At 42.6% G+C, this 15413-nt stretch overlaps 2 protein-coding genes across 2 annotated transcripts in view; one reads left to right on the forward strand and one right to left on the reverse strand.

Annotated features, from left to right (window-relative positions):
- Positions 1-4892: 4892 nt before the first annotated feature.
- Positions 4893-6974, reverse strand: LOC106957845 (alpha-(1,3)-fucosyltransferase 4-like). Its single transcript, XM_015049366.1, has one exon. It carries the CDS (start codon positions 6489-6491, stop codon positions 5337-5339), a length of 1155 nt encoding a protein of 384 aa, XP_014904852.1. The 5' UTR covers positions 6492-6974; the 3' UTR covers positions 4893-5336.
- A 2114-nt stretch (positions 6975-9088) lies between these two features.
- cux1b (cut-like homeobox 1b) overlaps positions 9089-15413 on the forward strand; it is a 116551-nt gene continuing 110226 nt past the window's right edge. The window contains exon 1 of the mRNA XM_015049369.1: positions 9089-9186. Within this exon, the coding sequence (XP_014904855.1) occupies positions 9133-9186 (54 nt within the window). The 5' untranslated portion in view covers positions 9089-9132. The remainder of the gene's footprint in view (positions 9187-15413) is intronic.

Below are 15413 nucleotides of genomic sequence, written 5' to 3' on the forward strand. Positions count from 1 at the left end.
TTTTTTTTTTTTTTTGCTTTTGACAGTAAGATGGATGATTGCAATCACAGGACCCATCAGTGAGACAGAGCGGAGGTCTACAGGGCAGGGAGACACAGCCATGGGAAACCAGCCGTCAGATTAATGCGCCACGCTGCCATGGGAACAATGCACTGTTTATTTGTCTGGTGTGTGTGGGGGGGGGGGGACTTTTGTTGTGTCATATGCATTTTCTTCTCCACACACACACACACACACACACACACTCTCTCTCACTCTCTCTCTCTATCTCTGCGGCCTTTTTCATGTACACAACATGAAAGCCTGCTCGTAAAACACGGCTTGGCGGCTCTGCTTTAAAGGGAGACGCAGAAAAAAAAAGAAGAAGCTTGTTTATGTTTTAAAGAACAGTAAGCCTTTGCTGAAAGTCAATATGTGTCCCTGCAAACCAGCGCAAATATGTCCGATTTCATAGCGATTAAGCTGCTCTCTTTCATCTCCTGGGAAAATAAGAGGCTGACGACGACTTCTTCTTCTTCTTCTTCTTCTTCTTCTTCTTCTTCTTCTTCTTCTTCTTCTTCTTCTTCTCCTCCTTCTTTTCTGCTGAAGAGTGAACGGATGTTTTTAAGAGAAACATCTGTTGCTGTACAAACGGGATTACTGCGTCTGTAGCCGGGGGGGAGAAGGGGGCGCCGAGGTTATGAATGGCAGCGTGTGGCTGACAAGGAGGTCTGGGAAGAGGCTCTGGAATGAGCCGCAGCTTTCCGCTAAAGACGCCAAATGAAGCAAATGAAAGTCGGTTTCCGGTATTCTTCGGTGCTCACTTTTAAATCTGCTTTGCTTTTGCTAAATGTAAAGTTTTCCACAGTGTGTCACTTTGCAACCACAAACTACAAAGTCATTTATTGGGCTTTCATGTGACAGACAGACTGGCACAAATTGTGTAAAATTGTGAATTAAGATGTGAATTGTGTATTGTGGCCTTTTTTATTTTTTATTTTTTAGCGTTTTTTTTACATTTAAATAAAGTGTGGTGCGCATTCTAAAATAAGGCAAGGTCATTTTATTTATACAGCACATTTTCAGCAACAAGCAATTCAAAGGTGCTTTACATGAGATTTAGGAAATACAAAGTGAAAAAAAAACAAAAACAAAGGTAAAGTAATAGGAGTTTCTCTGGATAAACTAATAGAAAAGAAAAATATGGATTCTAAGTTTGTTGCAATTCCTGCTAAGTGAAGAATAAAACTAAATGTTCCCGTTCAGGGTTGAGAAATTTATAACAAATGATATGGAGGCACATGGTGCATTAGAGACCCTCTGACAGGCTTAATTTGACACACAGCCTGTGGAAACTTTGGAGGATCTGCAGATGTTAACAGCTCAGGCGGGAGAATCTGCTTGACAGTTGAGAGTTTTCCGAAATTGAGATTTATGGGGTGGGAAAAAAACTCTCATGAAATCTCATTTGAATTTTGTTACCAAGCAACATGTTGAAAAATGTGCTCTGAATTTCAGTTTTACACAATGTAACATTTTCTTCCATGTTATAAGTGAAATAATCAGTGGAACTAGTACTTTTTTTATCCATGTTACAGAATGATTGACTGAAAGCGGCTTGCTATGTTGCTGAAACGCTACTTGTGAGTTACTTTCGTCTTATTTCAAGTGTACTAAGATATTTGTGCTAGAACCCAAAACAAAAATACTCGGTAAGATTTTGTGTTTATACAGCGACATCAATTTTGTACTTTGAACAAAACTGAAACACTTCAGGGCCTGACTACTTTTACAGGTAGCTTCTGTCACCATCCAGTATTTCACCTCACACTCTGTTGACCTGTCAGTCTGTGACACGAGGTGATGTTTTGTGCTTCGGGCGAGCAACGAGAAGGAAGAAATGTTGCGTTTTAGCCCAAATTCTCTCTACTTTGACTTGTTTTCTTTTTTTTTTTTTTTCTTTTTTTTGCATTATCTCCATCTCTAAACCTGCAGATTTATGCGTCAGCAGAGCTTTAACTCAAACAGACAAACTCCTGCGGAAACGCTCCCTCCTGCTGGGAGCTGCCTGCTCGGGGGGTCAGCTCCTGATAAGCCGCAGCTCGGAGGTATTCGGTTACAGAAAAACAGCTGAGCGCCGCATTGACCTAGATTCAGGTGATGTTGAGTTTGTTATTAATGTAACCGGGCAGCAAATGAAATTTCTCTATAAGCTCACCTGGGGAGCGTATTTTATATTAATCTGAGGCCATTTGTGGAATGATTATACCTCAATCATTACTTTTTAAAGGACTTTACACACAGGTTCAAATGCATACATTTATTTCTATTCTTTGCTTAAATGTCCTTTTGCTACAACTTACTGAGAGACAATTATCCAACTATCAACGCAGGCGTTTGCTTTTTTTTTTTTTTAAACCTCTCTGGTTTAGAATATATTGAAACTTATCTACCTGATCTTGTTCATAAAAATGAATTAAATGACCTAGACTATTACAATATTCAGGTACATGATGATGATCTGGCTATTTCCAGAAAAGAAGAGACCAAAAATATTTGCTTTTCTTTTTTTTTAAACATTCAGCATGTTTAAAACTAAGTACAGGGTGGCTTTTATTATTCTTACCTGCTGAGCATAAACTAAACATGCCATGTTTTAATAAAACAGACAAAGTTGTAGATTTTTTTTTTTGTCGTAAATACCTCAGTCCTGCACGTTCCCCTGACCAGAGGAAAGGGGGAAAATTTCCAGAATTTGGAGGGATTCATTGCTTTCTGTTAACTTGGCCTGGAAGTTTTGTTTAGTCTGTCGCCAGCAACAACAAAAGGAACAAACAGATTTAACGGATGGATGCTCTCATGTCTGTTTGCACAAGTCACTGCTACCATGAAATCAAACTCCAGGAAAAAACATGGGTAATGAAAGACAACCTGTGTGTTAGCCTACGTAGCATCTTAAAAAAAATCTTTCGAGATTTTGAATTTTGTCAATATTTTTTTTTTTTATTGTCCATCTGCTTCAACCTCCAGACTTCAACAACTTCTTTGTTCTCGTTGTGAAATGGCGATATTGAGAAAAACTAATTCACGGCCAGCCGCAAAAATCATTCAGAAGGGCTGAAAACGGCCCACGGACCACAACTTTGAACAGTGCTGTTGTACATTAACTATCAAACGTCACCCAGAAACTACCTGAACAATAACTTTTCATTTTGAACTTGTTCCATGCCAGAGAATATCCTTTTGTACTTTCTTTTTTTACTTTAAAATATGTTCCAAAAATTGGAATTACCTTAAAAATACAAGCACATCAAATTTATTCATGTTTATACTCATTTACTACATATATTTGTGTGTGAAATTCTCCCTTTCTCATCCTAACAGAAATTTCCAGTCAGTTTTAAGCTGCTATCAGTTGTTGAGTCCCTTCTTGCTGATGGATTGCAGTGATCTCAAGTGGCCAGAGGGGGCAGTACAGCTCCACACAGTTTCTGTCTCCAGATCTTGTTTGAGCCGTAAAATCGGGCTCTGCGCGCTGGGAGCGCGTTTCTGTTTGAAAACCAGACACACACGTCAGAGAAGACGAGAGGAGATCCAGCGTCTGATCAGCAGAAACAGCTTAACAGTCACATTAAAGCCGAACAGCTGAAAAAACTCCCGGTTCGAGTCTCTAGAGGCGAGGGTCTGGATGTTCCCTCTCTGAGCGGATTTTCCGCAGGTTCTCCGTTTTCCTGCATCCTGAAACATTAACTTCAGTCTGTCTGCCCACAGCAGACGCAGCTCCAGCCCTCCTTCAGCCCCTGAACACGATGGAAAATTACTGTGTGATCTTCTGCGTCCTGGACAGGACTGATCATATGTGACTCAGCTGCAAAATAAACAAAAAAGAAAAAAAAACAACCATTCGTGTTCAACCTGTTCAACCTGTTCAGCCTGTCTGCCTTCCAGTTTCCTCACTGATGACACGATCAGCCACAGATACAACACGAATTGTTCCCGGAACATGCAAATCTTTTTTGTTTGTTTGTTTGTTTGTTTGTTTTTAGCCCTGACGCAGCAACAGAAACATGCGATACATTGTTCCTGAGTCGTTTGCAGTCCAAAGAGCTGTAAGAATGAGCGACTGGATCCGTGATTAAACAGCAGCGAGAGCGAATGTGACTTTGAGGCCCTCGCTGTAACTCGGAGCGACTTCAGGAATGGGCTTTAGATGGGATCAGGGGGGCCTGGCTGTTCTGACCTTCTGAGATCATTACTGCTGCTAACCATCAGCGCCTCCAGCAGCTGCAGGAGCATTAGATCATTTACCGGGAGCAAAGTTACCCCCTGCCCTCACAGCAACAACACGCGTCCAGTTCGACAAGGCGATTGATTCTGTAACAACAAGGTGTAAAAATTTAAATAATCCATTTTTTAAAAAAAAGCAGATGTTTACTCCTGTCAACAGACCTGCTGAGTTACAGCCTTAATAGGTTATGCTGAGGAAATACTTAATGTTTGATTAAAAGCTAAAGAGACATATTGGGGATGCTATGTCGATACAACAAACTCAAGTGAGAATTACCCGATTCATTATGAGGAAGTTAAATCAACACAAAGCAGCAGCAGCAGCAGCATCTTTGACCGCCACACACAAAGATGATGATGCTGATGGTGGTGGTGGCAGCATCATCATCTGTTGCAGCTTTTCTTTAGATAAGTGCTGCGATGACGCAGAGGTTAAGCACAGCCTACATAAGGAGACCTTAGTCCTCTACGCGGCCGTCGCAGGTTCGATTCCCGGTCAGGTGACCTTTACCGCATGTCTTCCCTCTCTCTCATTACCCTGTCATAGCACTTTCAAATAAAGGCCACTAGAGGAAAAAAGAAAAAGAACCTAGCTTGGTCAAAAATGAGTCTGATACCAGTTAGTTCTGTCACTTTATTATGTTTTTTTTTAAACGCCTGAATGACGTATTGATCAGACTTGAGACGTAACCAAACATGGAGAAGCAGCATTTGGTTTCTATGCACCACAAATACAGAAACAAACTTCCAGAAAACTGCAAAGATGTGGAAACAGAGTTTCTACTAATCAAAGTTGCTTTTTATCAGTAGTGAGTAGAGCATTGATCAACATATTTGATATATATTTGGTGATTTGATTTAAAAAAAAAAAAGTTTAGCTTGTTTTATAATTGGAGCCTGCCAACTTTATGGAATTAAACAGTTTTAAGCGTGAGTCCACTTTTAAAAAAAAACTGATATGAAAATGAGTGAGCAATCCTCAGAAGCAATTTGAAAACTACAACAAAAATCCAAGCGAACTCCCAGAACGTTCTCATCTATAAATTAAAAGCGACTCGCTGTCGCGGCTCTCATGAGTGAAACCACCTCCCCAGGTCCGTCACCGTCTGAGTCCGTCCTCTGCTCCTCCTCACCGCCCTGCAGGCCGTGCAGTAGTGCTCCATCCAGAACCTCGGCTGCCTCAGGCTGTAGCTCCTCCTCCAGTCCAGGTGCCGCCGCCACAACCGCGCCGGGTCGCCCCTCAGAGCCAGCAGGTACCGGGCCAGCTCCTTCACCGTGGGGAAGTCCTCCACGTGGATGAACGCCTCCGCCGGCAGGAAGCGCTCGTAGTTCTGCCTGGACGGCCCCAGCACCACCGGCACCGCCCCGGCCAGCACCGCGTTCCAAAGCTTCTCCGTGATGTAGTCGGTGTGCTGCGAGTTCTCCAGCGCCAGGTAGAACATGTAGCGCCGCAGCAGCCGCACCACGCTGTCGCCGCCCCCCTGCAGCGGCTGCCCGGCGCGCCCGAACACGTCCACTCGGATGAACTCGCGGAACTGCCGGTAGAAGGCCACTCGGGCGTGGGTCGCCGACCAGTTGCTGATCACCCAGGCCACGAAGCGCTTACGCGGGCGTCTTGAGAGTGAGAGCTGGCCGCCGCCAGGAGCCCCGTCCGCTGCGCGCGCCCGGGGGACCAGGTAGCCGTAAGGCAGGAAAATATCCGAGTCCGTCCGATAGGTCAGGGTGAGATTGAAGACGCCCTCCACGAGCCACAGCTCGGACGTGTGCGTGGGGGACTCGTAGTTCATCCATATCCATTTCTGCGCGTCGGGCCGCGGCTCCGCTGGGAGATACGCGTCACCTTTGGCGATCTCCCGATGGTGGATGATCACGGCGTCGGCCTGCGGGTACGCCCACGGGTCGTCCGTGAGCCTGCACCCGGGGATCTGATAAAGCTGCAGGCAGTCCGGAAGTTCGCGGTACTCCCCGAAGGGATGCGTCCAGATCAGGAGGGTCACCTCGGGCGGTGGCGGCGGTGGAGGCGGCGGCTGCTGCTGCTGCGGGGCGGCCTGATCCGGCAGGTACCTCGCACAGGCCGCCAGGAGGAGCAGGAAGCCCGCGGCGGTCGGGCACACGCACAGCCGGGGTCTTTTCAGGACAGCTTCCAAAGATAATGTCCGTACACCTGTCCGCCGGGATGCTCTGGAAGTGGGGCCCTCTTGTCTCCAACCAGCCTGAACTCCCATGGACTCCCCTCACCCCGCGGATCCCCCCACCCTCATTCGGGATATTAAGCCTAGGAAGTTACATTTTACAGTGCGCCGGCTGACACACCCTGAACTGAACACCTTTGGCCTCTCGTTCAGGTGTGCGAGCTGAGATAAGATAAGAGCTCTGTAGAATACAACAGGCGGCGGTCATGTCGCTCCAGTTACTTCCTGTCTAAAGTCTCCCGCTTGTGAATCATTTGAAATGAAACGAGAAGCGTTAACCCCAGGGCCGACTGTACATACCGACGCTCAGACGTGGCAGTGCCGGTCGGGTTGCCAGTTGCTGCTGAATGGGCCTCTTGTAAGGCCTGTTTACTGTTGGAGGGACTGAGGGCGGGTTGGATAAACACCTTGACCCAGAAGGCTGCTGAAATAGGCAAATCATCACTTGTTAAAAAAATAAATAAATAAATCTAATTCAATTCAGTTTATTTATTTATATAGTGCCTAGTGCCTAGAGAGATACAGCAAATATCTCTCTAGGCATTTTACCAAAAAAAAAAAAAAAGGAATCAGTTCAATTTACTCTTACTCTTCTACTTATCAGACATTGCAGTATGCTCAATTGATCATTCAAAGTAGTTTAAAAAGTTCCTATCTAAGGAAACCCAGCAGATTGCATCTCATATCTTAAGATCTTTGACGACATCAAAACATTAAATAACAATAAAACAAGCAGGTAAAATCAGGCTAAAACCCTCAGCCTGCTTTAAAAGTTGTCTTAGCAGGTTGATATTTTTAAACTAAACACCAATAAATCAGAACATTATCAAAGAGGCAATCGTCTTTAACGGTTCACCAATGGAAGCACGTTACGTAGACTAAATACACTCAAACTGGAATCTTCAAGCCCAAATTATATCAGCCGTGGTGATTTCATGTTAACAGCTAACACATTTAGTACATAGATAGAAATATTTTCACTACAAAGGTGTGGCTTTAATTACCTGCCTAGGGGGTTGTTATTTTTGAAAGGTGGTTTCGCCTGACAAACAGTCCTCGTCAGAACGCGATGTTCCTGTAAAACCTGCTCAAATCTTCACAGCAACTGAACTTTTACACTTCATGGTACATTACAGTCGGACGCTGTAAATGTGATAAAAGCAACACAAAGAGTAAGTGTGGTGAACTGGACTCATTTCTCTGATACACCTAAATAAAACCAGTACGGTCGCCTCCAGAAGAAAGTTCACCTCTATGTAACATAAATGGTGAACAAACAGCAACATGAAGACCAACACGAAGAAGATGGATGGATCTAAACACGGGATAATCCTGAAAGAAAACCCGTGTGCGGTCGAGGTGTATGCAGCAAATCCTGCAGAGTTAAATCAACACTGTGCCGAGTCTATTTGTTCCTTATCAAAATTGGTGTTAATTCAACTCTTTCAAGTTATTTCAACAAGACATTGAGTCATTTTAACACTTGAAATAGTTAGAACTAGTCAAACTATTGTTGAAATAACTCTGTAAGAGTTAAATTAATGCCAATTCTGAAAAGGACCAAATAGACTCGGCGTAGTGTTGATTTAACTCTGCAGAATTTGTTGCAAATTCCGCTGTCTACAGGCAGCTGCCTATAAATGAATGTTGACGCTTTAATTGTAATACTAATAACAAAAAGGGAAAACTTAGAGAATGTGAAACGAAGATTACAGGACACAGAACAGGAGAATGCAGCTCTGAAAAATAGAGAAAACCAGGAGCTCAAACACTGAGGTAAGACGGAAAAGTGACACAAGAGTCAGATTAAATGTGGCGAGGAGAATCACACAGGTCAGCTGGAAAGCAAAGCACAAAAACCGACAATAGTCTAAAAGAAACAACTACAAATAGTTGAGACATTAAACACAAGAATAAACCAACTAAACATGGAGGAAGTAACTAATCTGGCAACGCCTTAGAAACGATAATAAACAGAGAAATGAACAGAATAGTGTGAGGGGAAGATGACAACAGAAACCAAAACACACAGGAATGTGAGCTAGGTGGACAGTCAAAGTAAAGGCCCAGTCCAAAGAGGCAGGGGGAAAGTTTTTCAGTAGCCCACACCTCAGACAGCTTTATATTCTGTAAATAGAATCAGCATTTAGCTTCTGCATGTCACTTTTATGCACTTCTTCTCTCTTTAGCTTCATTAATGGAGCTAATAAACTATGTCAAAGCTGAAAAAAGATTTCCAAACTCAAAAATAGCTCAAATTTTAAATTCACAAAGAGAGTAGGAAGGGCTGTGTGGAAGAAGGGCTTGTTATCCCACTAACATTCACTTTCAAATTAACTATAAGAAAAAGTTGAAATGAGAACTAATGTCTGTTTAAGAAACACAAGGTCACAATACGCACTCTATCAAACTGTTTAATTCCTTGTTGGAAAGCATTATAAAAGTGAAGACAGATTTATCTGGACATGGAGCCCTAAATTATATCCTGCAGCTCTGAGGGGCTGAGAAAAACTTTAAACGTCGTTTATTATGGCAGCCGCCACTAGGTGTCTCCCTAGGCAAGTATAAATCCCTATCAGAGTTTTTTTTTTCTCCCCCCGTCTTCTTCTTCTCTCTCTTTCTCAGTGTGGTGGTATTTAGATTTTTCTGCAAGCATGCATGTTTAATTTAGTAAATGAATAAACATCCCAGCTGGAAACGAGGCATCCAGCAGCGGAGCTTCGAAAAGGTTTGTCTTCAATGTTTTATGTATTAGATATGACCCAGCGTCGCAGCACAGCCTCCAACCGCAAATGTTAATAAATGAGTCACAGAATTAATGTGATGATCTAATATAAACAAATACAAGAGATTTTTTTTTAATATAATAAAATAATAATGTTTTTATTTGTCTTAAAAAAAAAAAGGTTGAAGCAGTGACCACGCTCTCCGTGGTGCGTTCAGGGTTTGCTGCATGCGTTTGAAGGTATTCTGATCAGAAGTCATGAAAAAATGATGAGGCAGCAGCAGCAGCAGCAGGGTTTGTCTGTTGTGTCTGGTGGGCAGGAAAAACACGCCATTGCTGGGACAACATTATTCCTCCCCACAGACACGGAGGATGTCATGAAGTCTGACTGAGAGCAGTGGAAAAAAAAAAGGCAGACAAGGAGGAGAGGGAGGAGATGAAGTAAGAAGCATGTGTGTGTGCGTGTGTGTGTGTGTGCGTGTGTGTGTGTGTGTCTCCACTGGGTCCTCCTCCTTCCTGTTACATCCATTCACTTTTCCTCACCGTGCAGCTCTCTCTCTCTCTCTCTTTCTTTTTCTTTCTTTTTTTATTTTTGCTGTGCGTGTGACTAGTTATCCCCATAAGAGGCTGTGTATTCTTTCTGCATTATTTATCCTCCCTTTTCATCTGAACGGTTCTATTTTCGGACGATCATTTAATGTCCTGCCTCAGGTTGCGCTGCGCCGAGGAGCTGCGTGAATCAGCTTCGGGACGAGGCCTTAATATTGTAAACACATGTGCGCTTCTCATCAGATAAAGCAAACAGTTCTGAAGAACAGACCTTTTATCAGTTCGGTACGCATTGCTGCAAGAGCACACAGAAGACGTGGCTGAAAGTTGATTAGGTGACACAGAGAGAGAGAGAGAGAGAGAGAGATATCAAATTACTGTCCTGTGCAAAAGTTTTAACCCAACTCAAATCCCTTACAGTTTCCCTTCAGTCATCCAGATTTTCCTGCGGCCCTTTAGAACATTGATCAGCAGATCCCAAGGCCTTCTGCACAACTTTCATCATTTTTGTTTCACACTTTTCTGACCTGACCGTGTCAGCATGCTACTAAAAATACCAGGAAAGTAACAAATCTCCTCAAAGTTGAATGTGAAATAATATGTTCTTTGTTACAGAGCCTATCACGCCTTGTGCAACAATGATGGGTTGTCCTTTGTAGTTTGGATGAATGAATGATTTATAGGTAAAGGCTGAGGGATTTAACAAATAAACGGAAAAGAAAATTCCTCGGAGGCCGATCTGGTACTGGAGCTTTTGCTTCTTTTTTTTTCTTTCTTTTTTGCATAATTTACACTGCTTGAAATTTTTTCAAAGCGATATTGTAACAACTTCTCCTTTTCTGTTCATGTGAGAAACGCCGTGCCTCTTGATTATACAACTACTTCCATTCAGGTATATTTAACCTCATAAGGATTTGTATTTGATACAAAAAGTTGGAGATGATGTATTTATAGGAAATAAGATTTGTCTATCCAACATTCACCCATCTGTATTTCCCTTCCAGGCAGGCTGGTGAGAAATTAAAGTAGAAATAAATGATGCATAACAACACACCAATAGCAAACTATCATAGATAATCATGCAAGGTCCAGACACACCAGTCAACAAGACAAAACAAACAAAAAAAATGACAAAAAAAAGCAAAGCAAAGGATTTAAGAAAAGTAAAGAAAGAAAGAACCAAAGTCTAAGATGGAAACACAAACATATCATGAACTTGTCCTCCACTTGCCTCGGTTTCTTCAGAACTGACAGGAAGTAGCATTCAGAGTCCAGTAGCAAAAAAAAAAAATCAACAACAAAAAAACAGTTTAAACCCCTATTGATCAAACCACCTTTAAAAATATCACAATAAACTGTTTCTCATTGGGAGTGCGCGGTGCTATGTCATTTAAAGTTGTACAGTTTCTCACTGAATCTTCTTTTATTGTTGTAATCGACTTCCTGTTCCTTCACGACTTGCTTAGGCAGGTCAATCTCTTCAGACAAGCTTCGACTACCTGCATGCAGGCAGCAAGTCTCCTTTTACCCAGGAAACTCCAGCCTGTAATTGACAGACATTCAGTTGAGTTTTGAACTGTTGCTCACGACTTCGTCCCTATGTGTCAGATTCCTGTTTCACCACTGCTGGTTTAATGTAATTTCACACACACACACACGCACACACACACACACACACACACACACACACACACATATATAAAACTTCTTGTCTTCTGTCAGGAAAAGGCATTTTTGTGACTCGTGCGAATCACAACAACCCTTATTTGATCAGAGGCAGCCGCCCCACGTAGGAATCAGAACCAAAGCCAAATTAAAAAAAGCTAAAATATGAAATATGAAGCACACTGTACATTTAAATTAAATTTGAATAGTTTTCATCATGTTTTTTAATGATGGATAATCTCTATGATTAAACAAAACTAGTTAAACATGAGTGGTTAGGTACACTTATGCAGCAATGTGTGTTTAAAGTGAGGAGTTTGGGGTAAATTGGTAACTCGGGGGGTCAGAGCTAAACGCTCAAATCTGTGAGGAGGCGAAGCGATAGTTCACCACCCCTGTGTTTACTGCCGTCTTTCTACATTTTAAGAGCGAGGACACTCTGTGTCGGCGTGTATTTTTGTGGCTGTGAGAACAGCGGCGCAGAAAGAAGCATTCGGCATTTGATGGGACCTCCAGGTCTTCGCTCATCTTCCTTATTGATTTTCTCTTGCTTTCTGTTTTGCGCTCCCGGGGGAGAGGATGTCTCAATTGGTCCCGGCTGACGAAAGGAGAAGCTGAGAAATAGAGAAACAGATCGAGGATGAGAGCAAAAAAAAAAAAAGATGAAGGAGGAAGCGGAGGCCGAAGCTGATCGCCGAGGCTCCGCCTGACCCCTGACCTTGATCGTGACCTGGGAGGTTGCCCCCGGAGGTCAGAGGTTGTGTGAAAGTGCCACTGCGGCGATTCACTCCACTGCTGGGTGATGATGATCTTATGTAGCCTCCCCAGCCTGTCTGACTTGATCAGTGTTGCGCTCCTGCCTGCGTCTCCCGAGGGCCTCGCATCCGTCTCTAACCGGGCCACACGAGGCCCGCTAAAAGCACCTCACAGGCAAGAGTCGACGAGCAGCAGGAACGGGGACACGAGCGGAGAGAACAGGCGAGGCCACGAGACAGAAAGGCTGCTTCATTTCATCCCCTATAGCTCCAGCTGGGCTGCTGATCCTGCTGTATAATGGCACTGACACGACGAATGTGTTTGTTTTCTCCGTTTTTAGACTTTACTCAAACGTGCAAGAGCTGATGAGGCTTTTTTCTTTTTTTTTTTTAATCTGTGGGGTGCCGACAAGTTCGCTTCGAAAACACTAAATCTTATGGCGAGTATTTTTGGTCGGGTTTCTCATGCAAATGTCTTAGACAAAGCTAACTTGAGAGTAACCTTTCAGTAAGAGTTGTGAGCTTGTTTTAAGTAAATAAGTCTTTATTTTTGATTAAATGCTGATTATTTCACTTATAACAAGAAATTTCGCACATAATTGAAATGATCTGCCAGCAGAACCAGCACCTTTTCATCAATATCAAAGGATTACTGGCTTAAAACAAGATCATATATAATATGTGGCTGAAAAGTTACTTGTAAGTTAGTTTCATCTTATTTCAAGTGGACTAAGTTTTTTTTTTTTTTTTTTAAAAAGATCTTGCCCTAGAAAAAAAACAAAAAATCCTGAAACTTTTGTGTTCCTGCTGCTGTTTTCCTCATGTGTAGAACACGTGAAAATAAGAAGCGATCGAGCTATTTACAGCGCATGTGCATCCGAGACGTCCATCGGCCGGCGGATTAATCACTGTGTTACTTGCGCCGAGCGGCCCTGCTGCTGCTTCAGAGTTGTTCAGATACCGCTGAAGTTCGGCTGAAGCCTCCACAGGGGCCGTGTGTTAAACGCAGAGCTGAGATGCTGTAGATTTGCCCCGTAGACTCGTATCGCTAGATAAGTCTCTCCAAGGTTAACTCAAATAATTCAGCATACTCAAAAGATGAAGGGATTTTTAAGTGAAGCAGAAACAACATAATAAATCATGGATCGTTTTATATCTTCAAAGCAGAGGTTACACTTTTTTTTTTCTTTTCAAACTTGTCGACAGTGGTTTTCCCAAATTCTTATCTGTCTGCATTGGCTTGATCTAAAACTCAGAAGTGCGTTTTGAGTTTTGATCTGGACCTGTTTAAGGCTTTCATTTCCCGTCTTGCTTTACGGTGTGGTGCAAACATTTTTAGTGGATTTCTGCACAGATATCTGCAATTCTTGCTTATGTGTCACCGTTTCCTATTATCAAACTACACTGAGTAGTTTTGAAATTGTGTTTTTTATTTATTTTTCTGGAAAATCTTTGAAAAATAGTCATCATGGTCACATCTGCTACGGCTTTTTGGAAAGTTTGCTAGGCGTACCCAGGCCTGAGTATCGCCTGACAAGTAAAATCAAGAATACGCTTAACTAGAACCTACATGACAACATGAAGTAGGCTGGAAGATCTCAGAAACACATCGTGTCCCGATTCAAACGCGTTTTATTTTGCCAAAACAAAACTTTCAGAAAAATATCCAGAGGATTGCAGAAACAAAAGCAGAACTTTTTGTGGTAAGACAGTCATACCAACGGTAGTGTGATGGGACTGAAGCACAAAAATCTTGTTCCCGGTAAATCCTGAAGAAGAACGTCCGTCCATACGTTTGTGACCCGAAGACGAAGAACTCTGAATGCTTTTGGACCGGAGCCTAGTCAAAGCCTCGACCTGAATCCAATGGAGAAGCAGAGAAGCGAACTTGGACAGAAAATCGCTCCATATTGAAGTCAAACCATTTGATTTCAGTCTAATATTAAAATAAAGTTCTGAGCTCTGATTATGTTCTTCTAACCCAATCAGTGTGAGCTTTGGCGATCATTTCACAACTCCTCACTTGGTGTTTCCTAATCTGTTGTGGGATCTTGAACCCGAATAGAGGAAGTGCTGCTTTAAATTAAACTGAACTGCATGGGCCATGCACAGCATCGGCATAAAAGTTGTTCTTTTTTAAGAGCTTCAAATGAAAATCTGAATTTGCTTATTCGGTGGCATGTACATGGGGGATTTTGTGCTACTAAAACAAGACAAAAAACACACACACCAACACTCAACTTTTAGCATGTAAAACCTTTAGTCTGCATCATGTTCCTGCAAAGGGGGCATTTTGTACAACCGAAACATATTTAAAAGAAAAACGCGCATGCACATTAAAATTGAACTTTTAGTCTGCATCATGCCCAAAAGCACGATCATGCGTCTGTGTTGACTCAAACTTTTGAATTCATCCTGTGCTTAATTCCCTGTTTTATTCGAAGCCACGTCTAAGCCATAAAATGTATCACGTTCCTTTCAGTGTGCCTCCTTGTGTAATGGTTGCAGATAACTATACAAATACAGCATAATGGACACATTGCAGAGCTACTAAGCTTGTAGGGATTATCTCAGACTCGTATTTCTGGTTTGGCTTAATGATAGGTAGCGTCACCAGTCCGGGGCCAAGCCAGGGAAGCGCTGATTAACAAAGAGAAAGAAATGACAGGATTAAACAGTGGAATCATCAGCTCATATGCAACTAAAGGATCAGCAGTCTTTGTGCGGATGAATTATAGAAAGTATATACGAGGAGGAATTGGGCGCACGTTGTAAATCACGCCGCTGCCATTACGTCTTAATGATTAAATCAACACGTATGCATCTGTTTTTCATGCGGCCCGCGGTGGTAATCCAATGTGTTTTATAAAACGCATGTGACCGGCTGCCGTTGATGACGAGAAAACCCGCAGTGGGCCTTTTAAATCACTGCATTATACCCATAAATGAAGTATGAAATAAGGCACAGCTATTTAGGTTGCATATCAGAATGAACGGAGCCTTATTCATGCTCCAGGGAGGAGACACAAACAGCTTCAAATCAAATCAAGTAATGGCCTGAAAGGCGAGGTAGTTCCAGGCACAAGAATGCCCACCTTTGTGTCCGCACACATGCGGCAAAAGAGGTGTTATTATCTATGGCAAATTTTCCTGTTATTTTTGGGTGAATACAATTAAAGTGCAGCGGCTGTGAAGAAATTGGAGAAAAAATAAAGCTATGAAATATTTTTGGTGAACGCTCTTGGCCTTATATGTATATAT

The sequence above is a fragment of the Poecilia latipinna genome, unplaced genomic scaffold (assembly GCF_001443285.1).
Source record: "Poecilia latipinna isolate Pla-1442-1.1 unplaced genomic scaffold, P_latipinna-1.0 Scaffold943, whole genome shotgun sequence".
Lineage (NCBI taxonomy): Eukaryota > Metazoa > Chordata > Actinopteri > Cyprinodontiformes > Poeciliidae > Poecilia > Poecilia latipinna.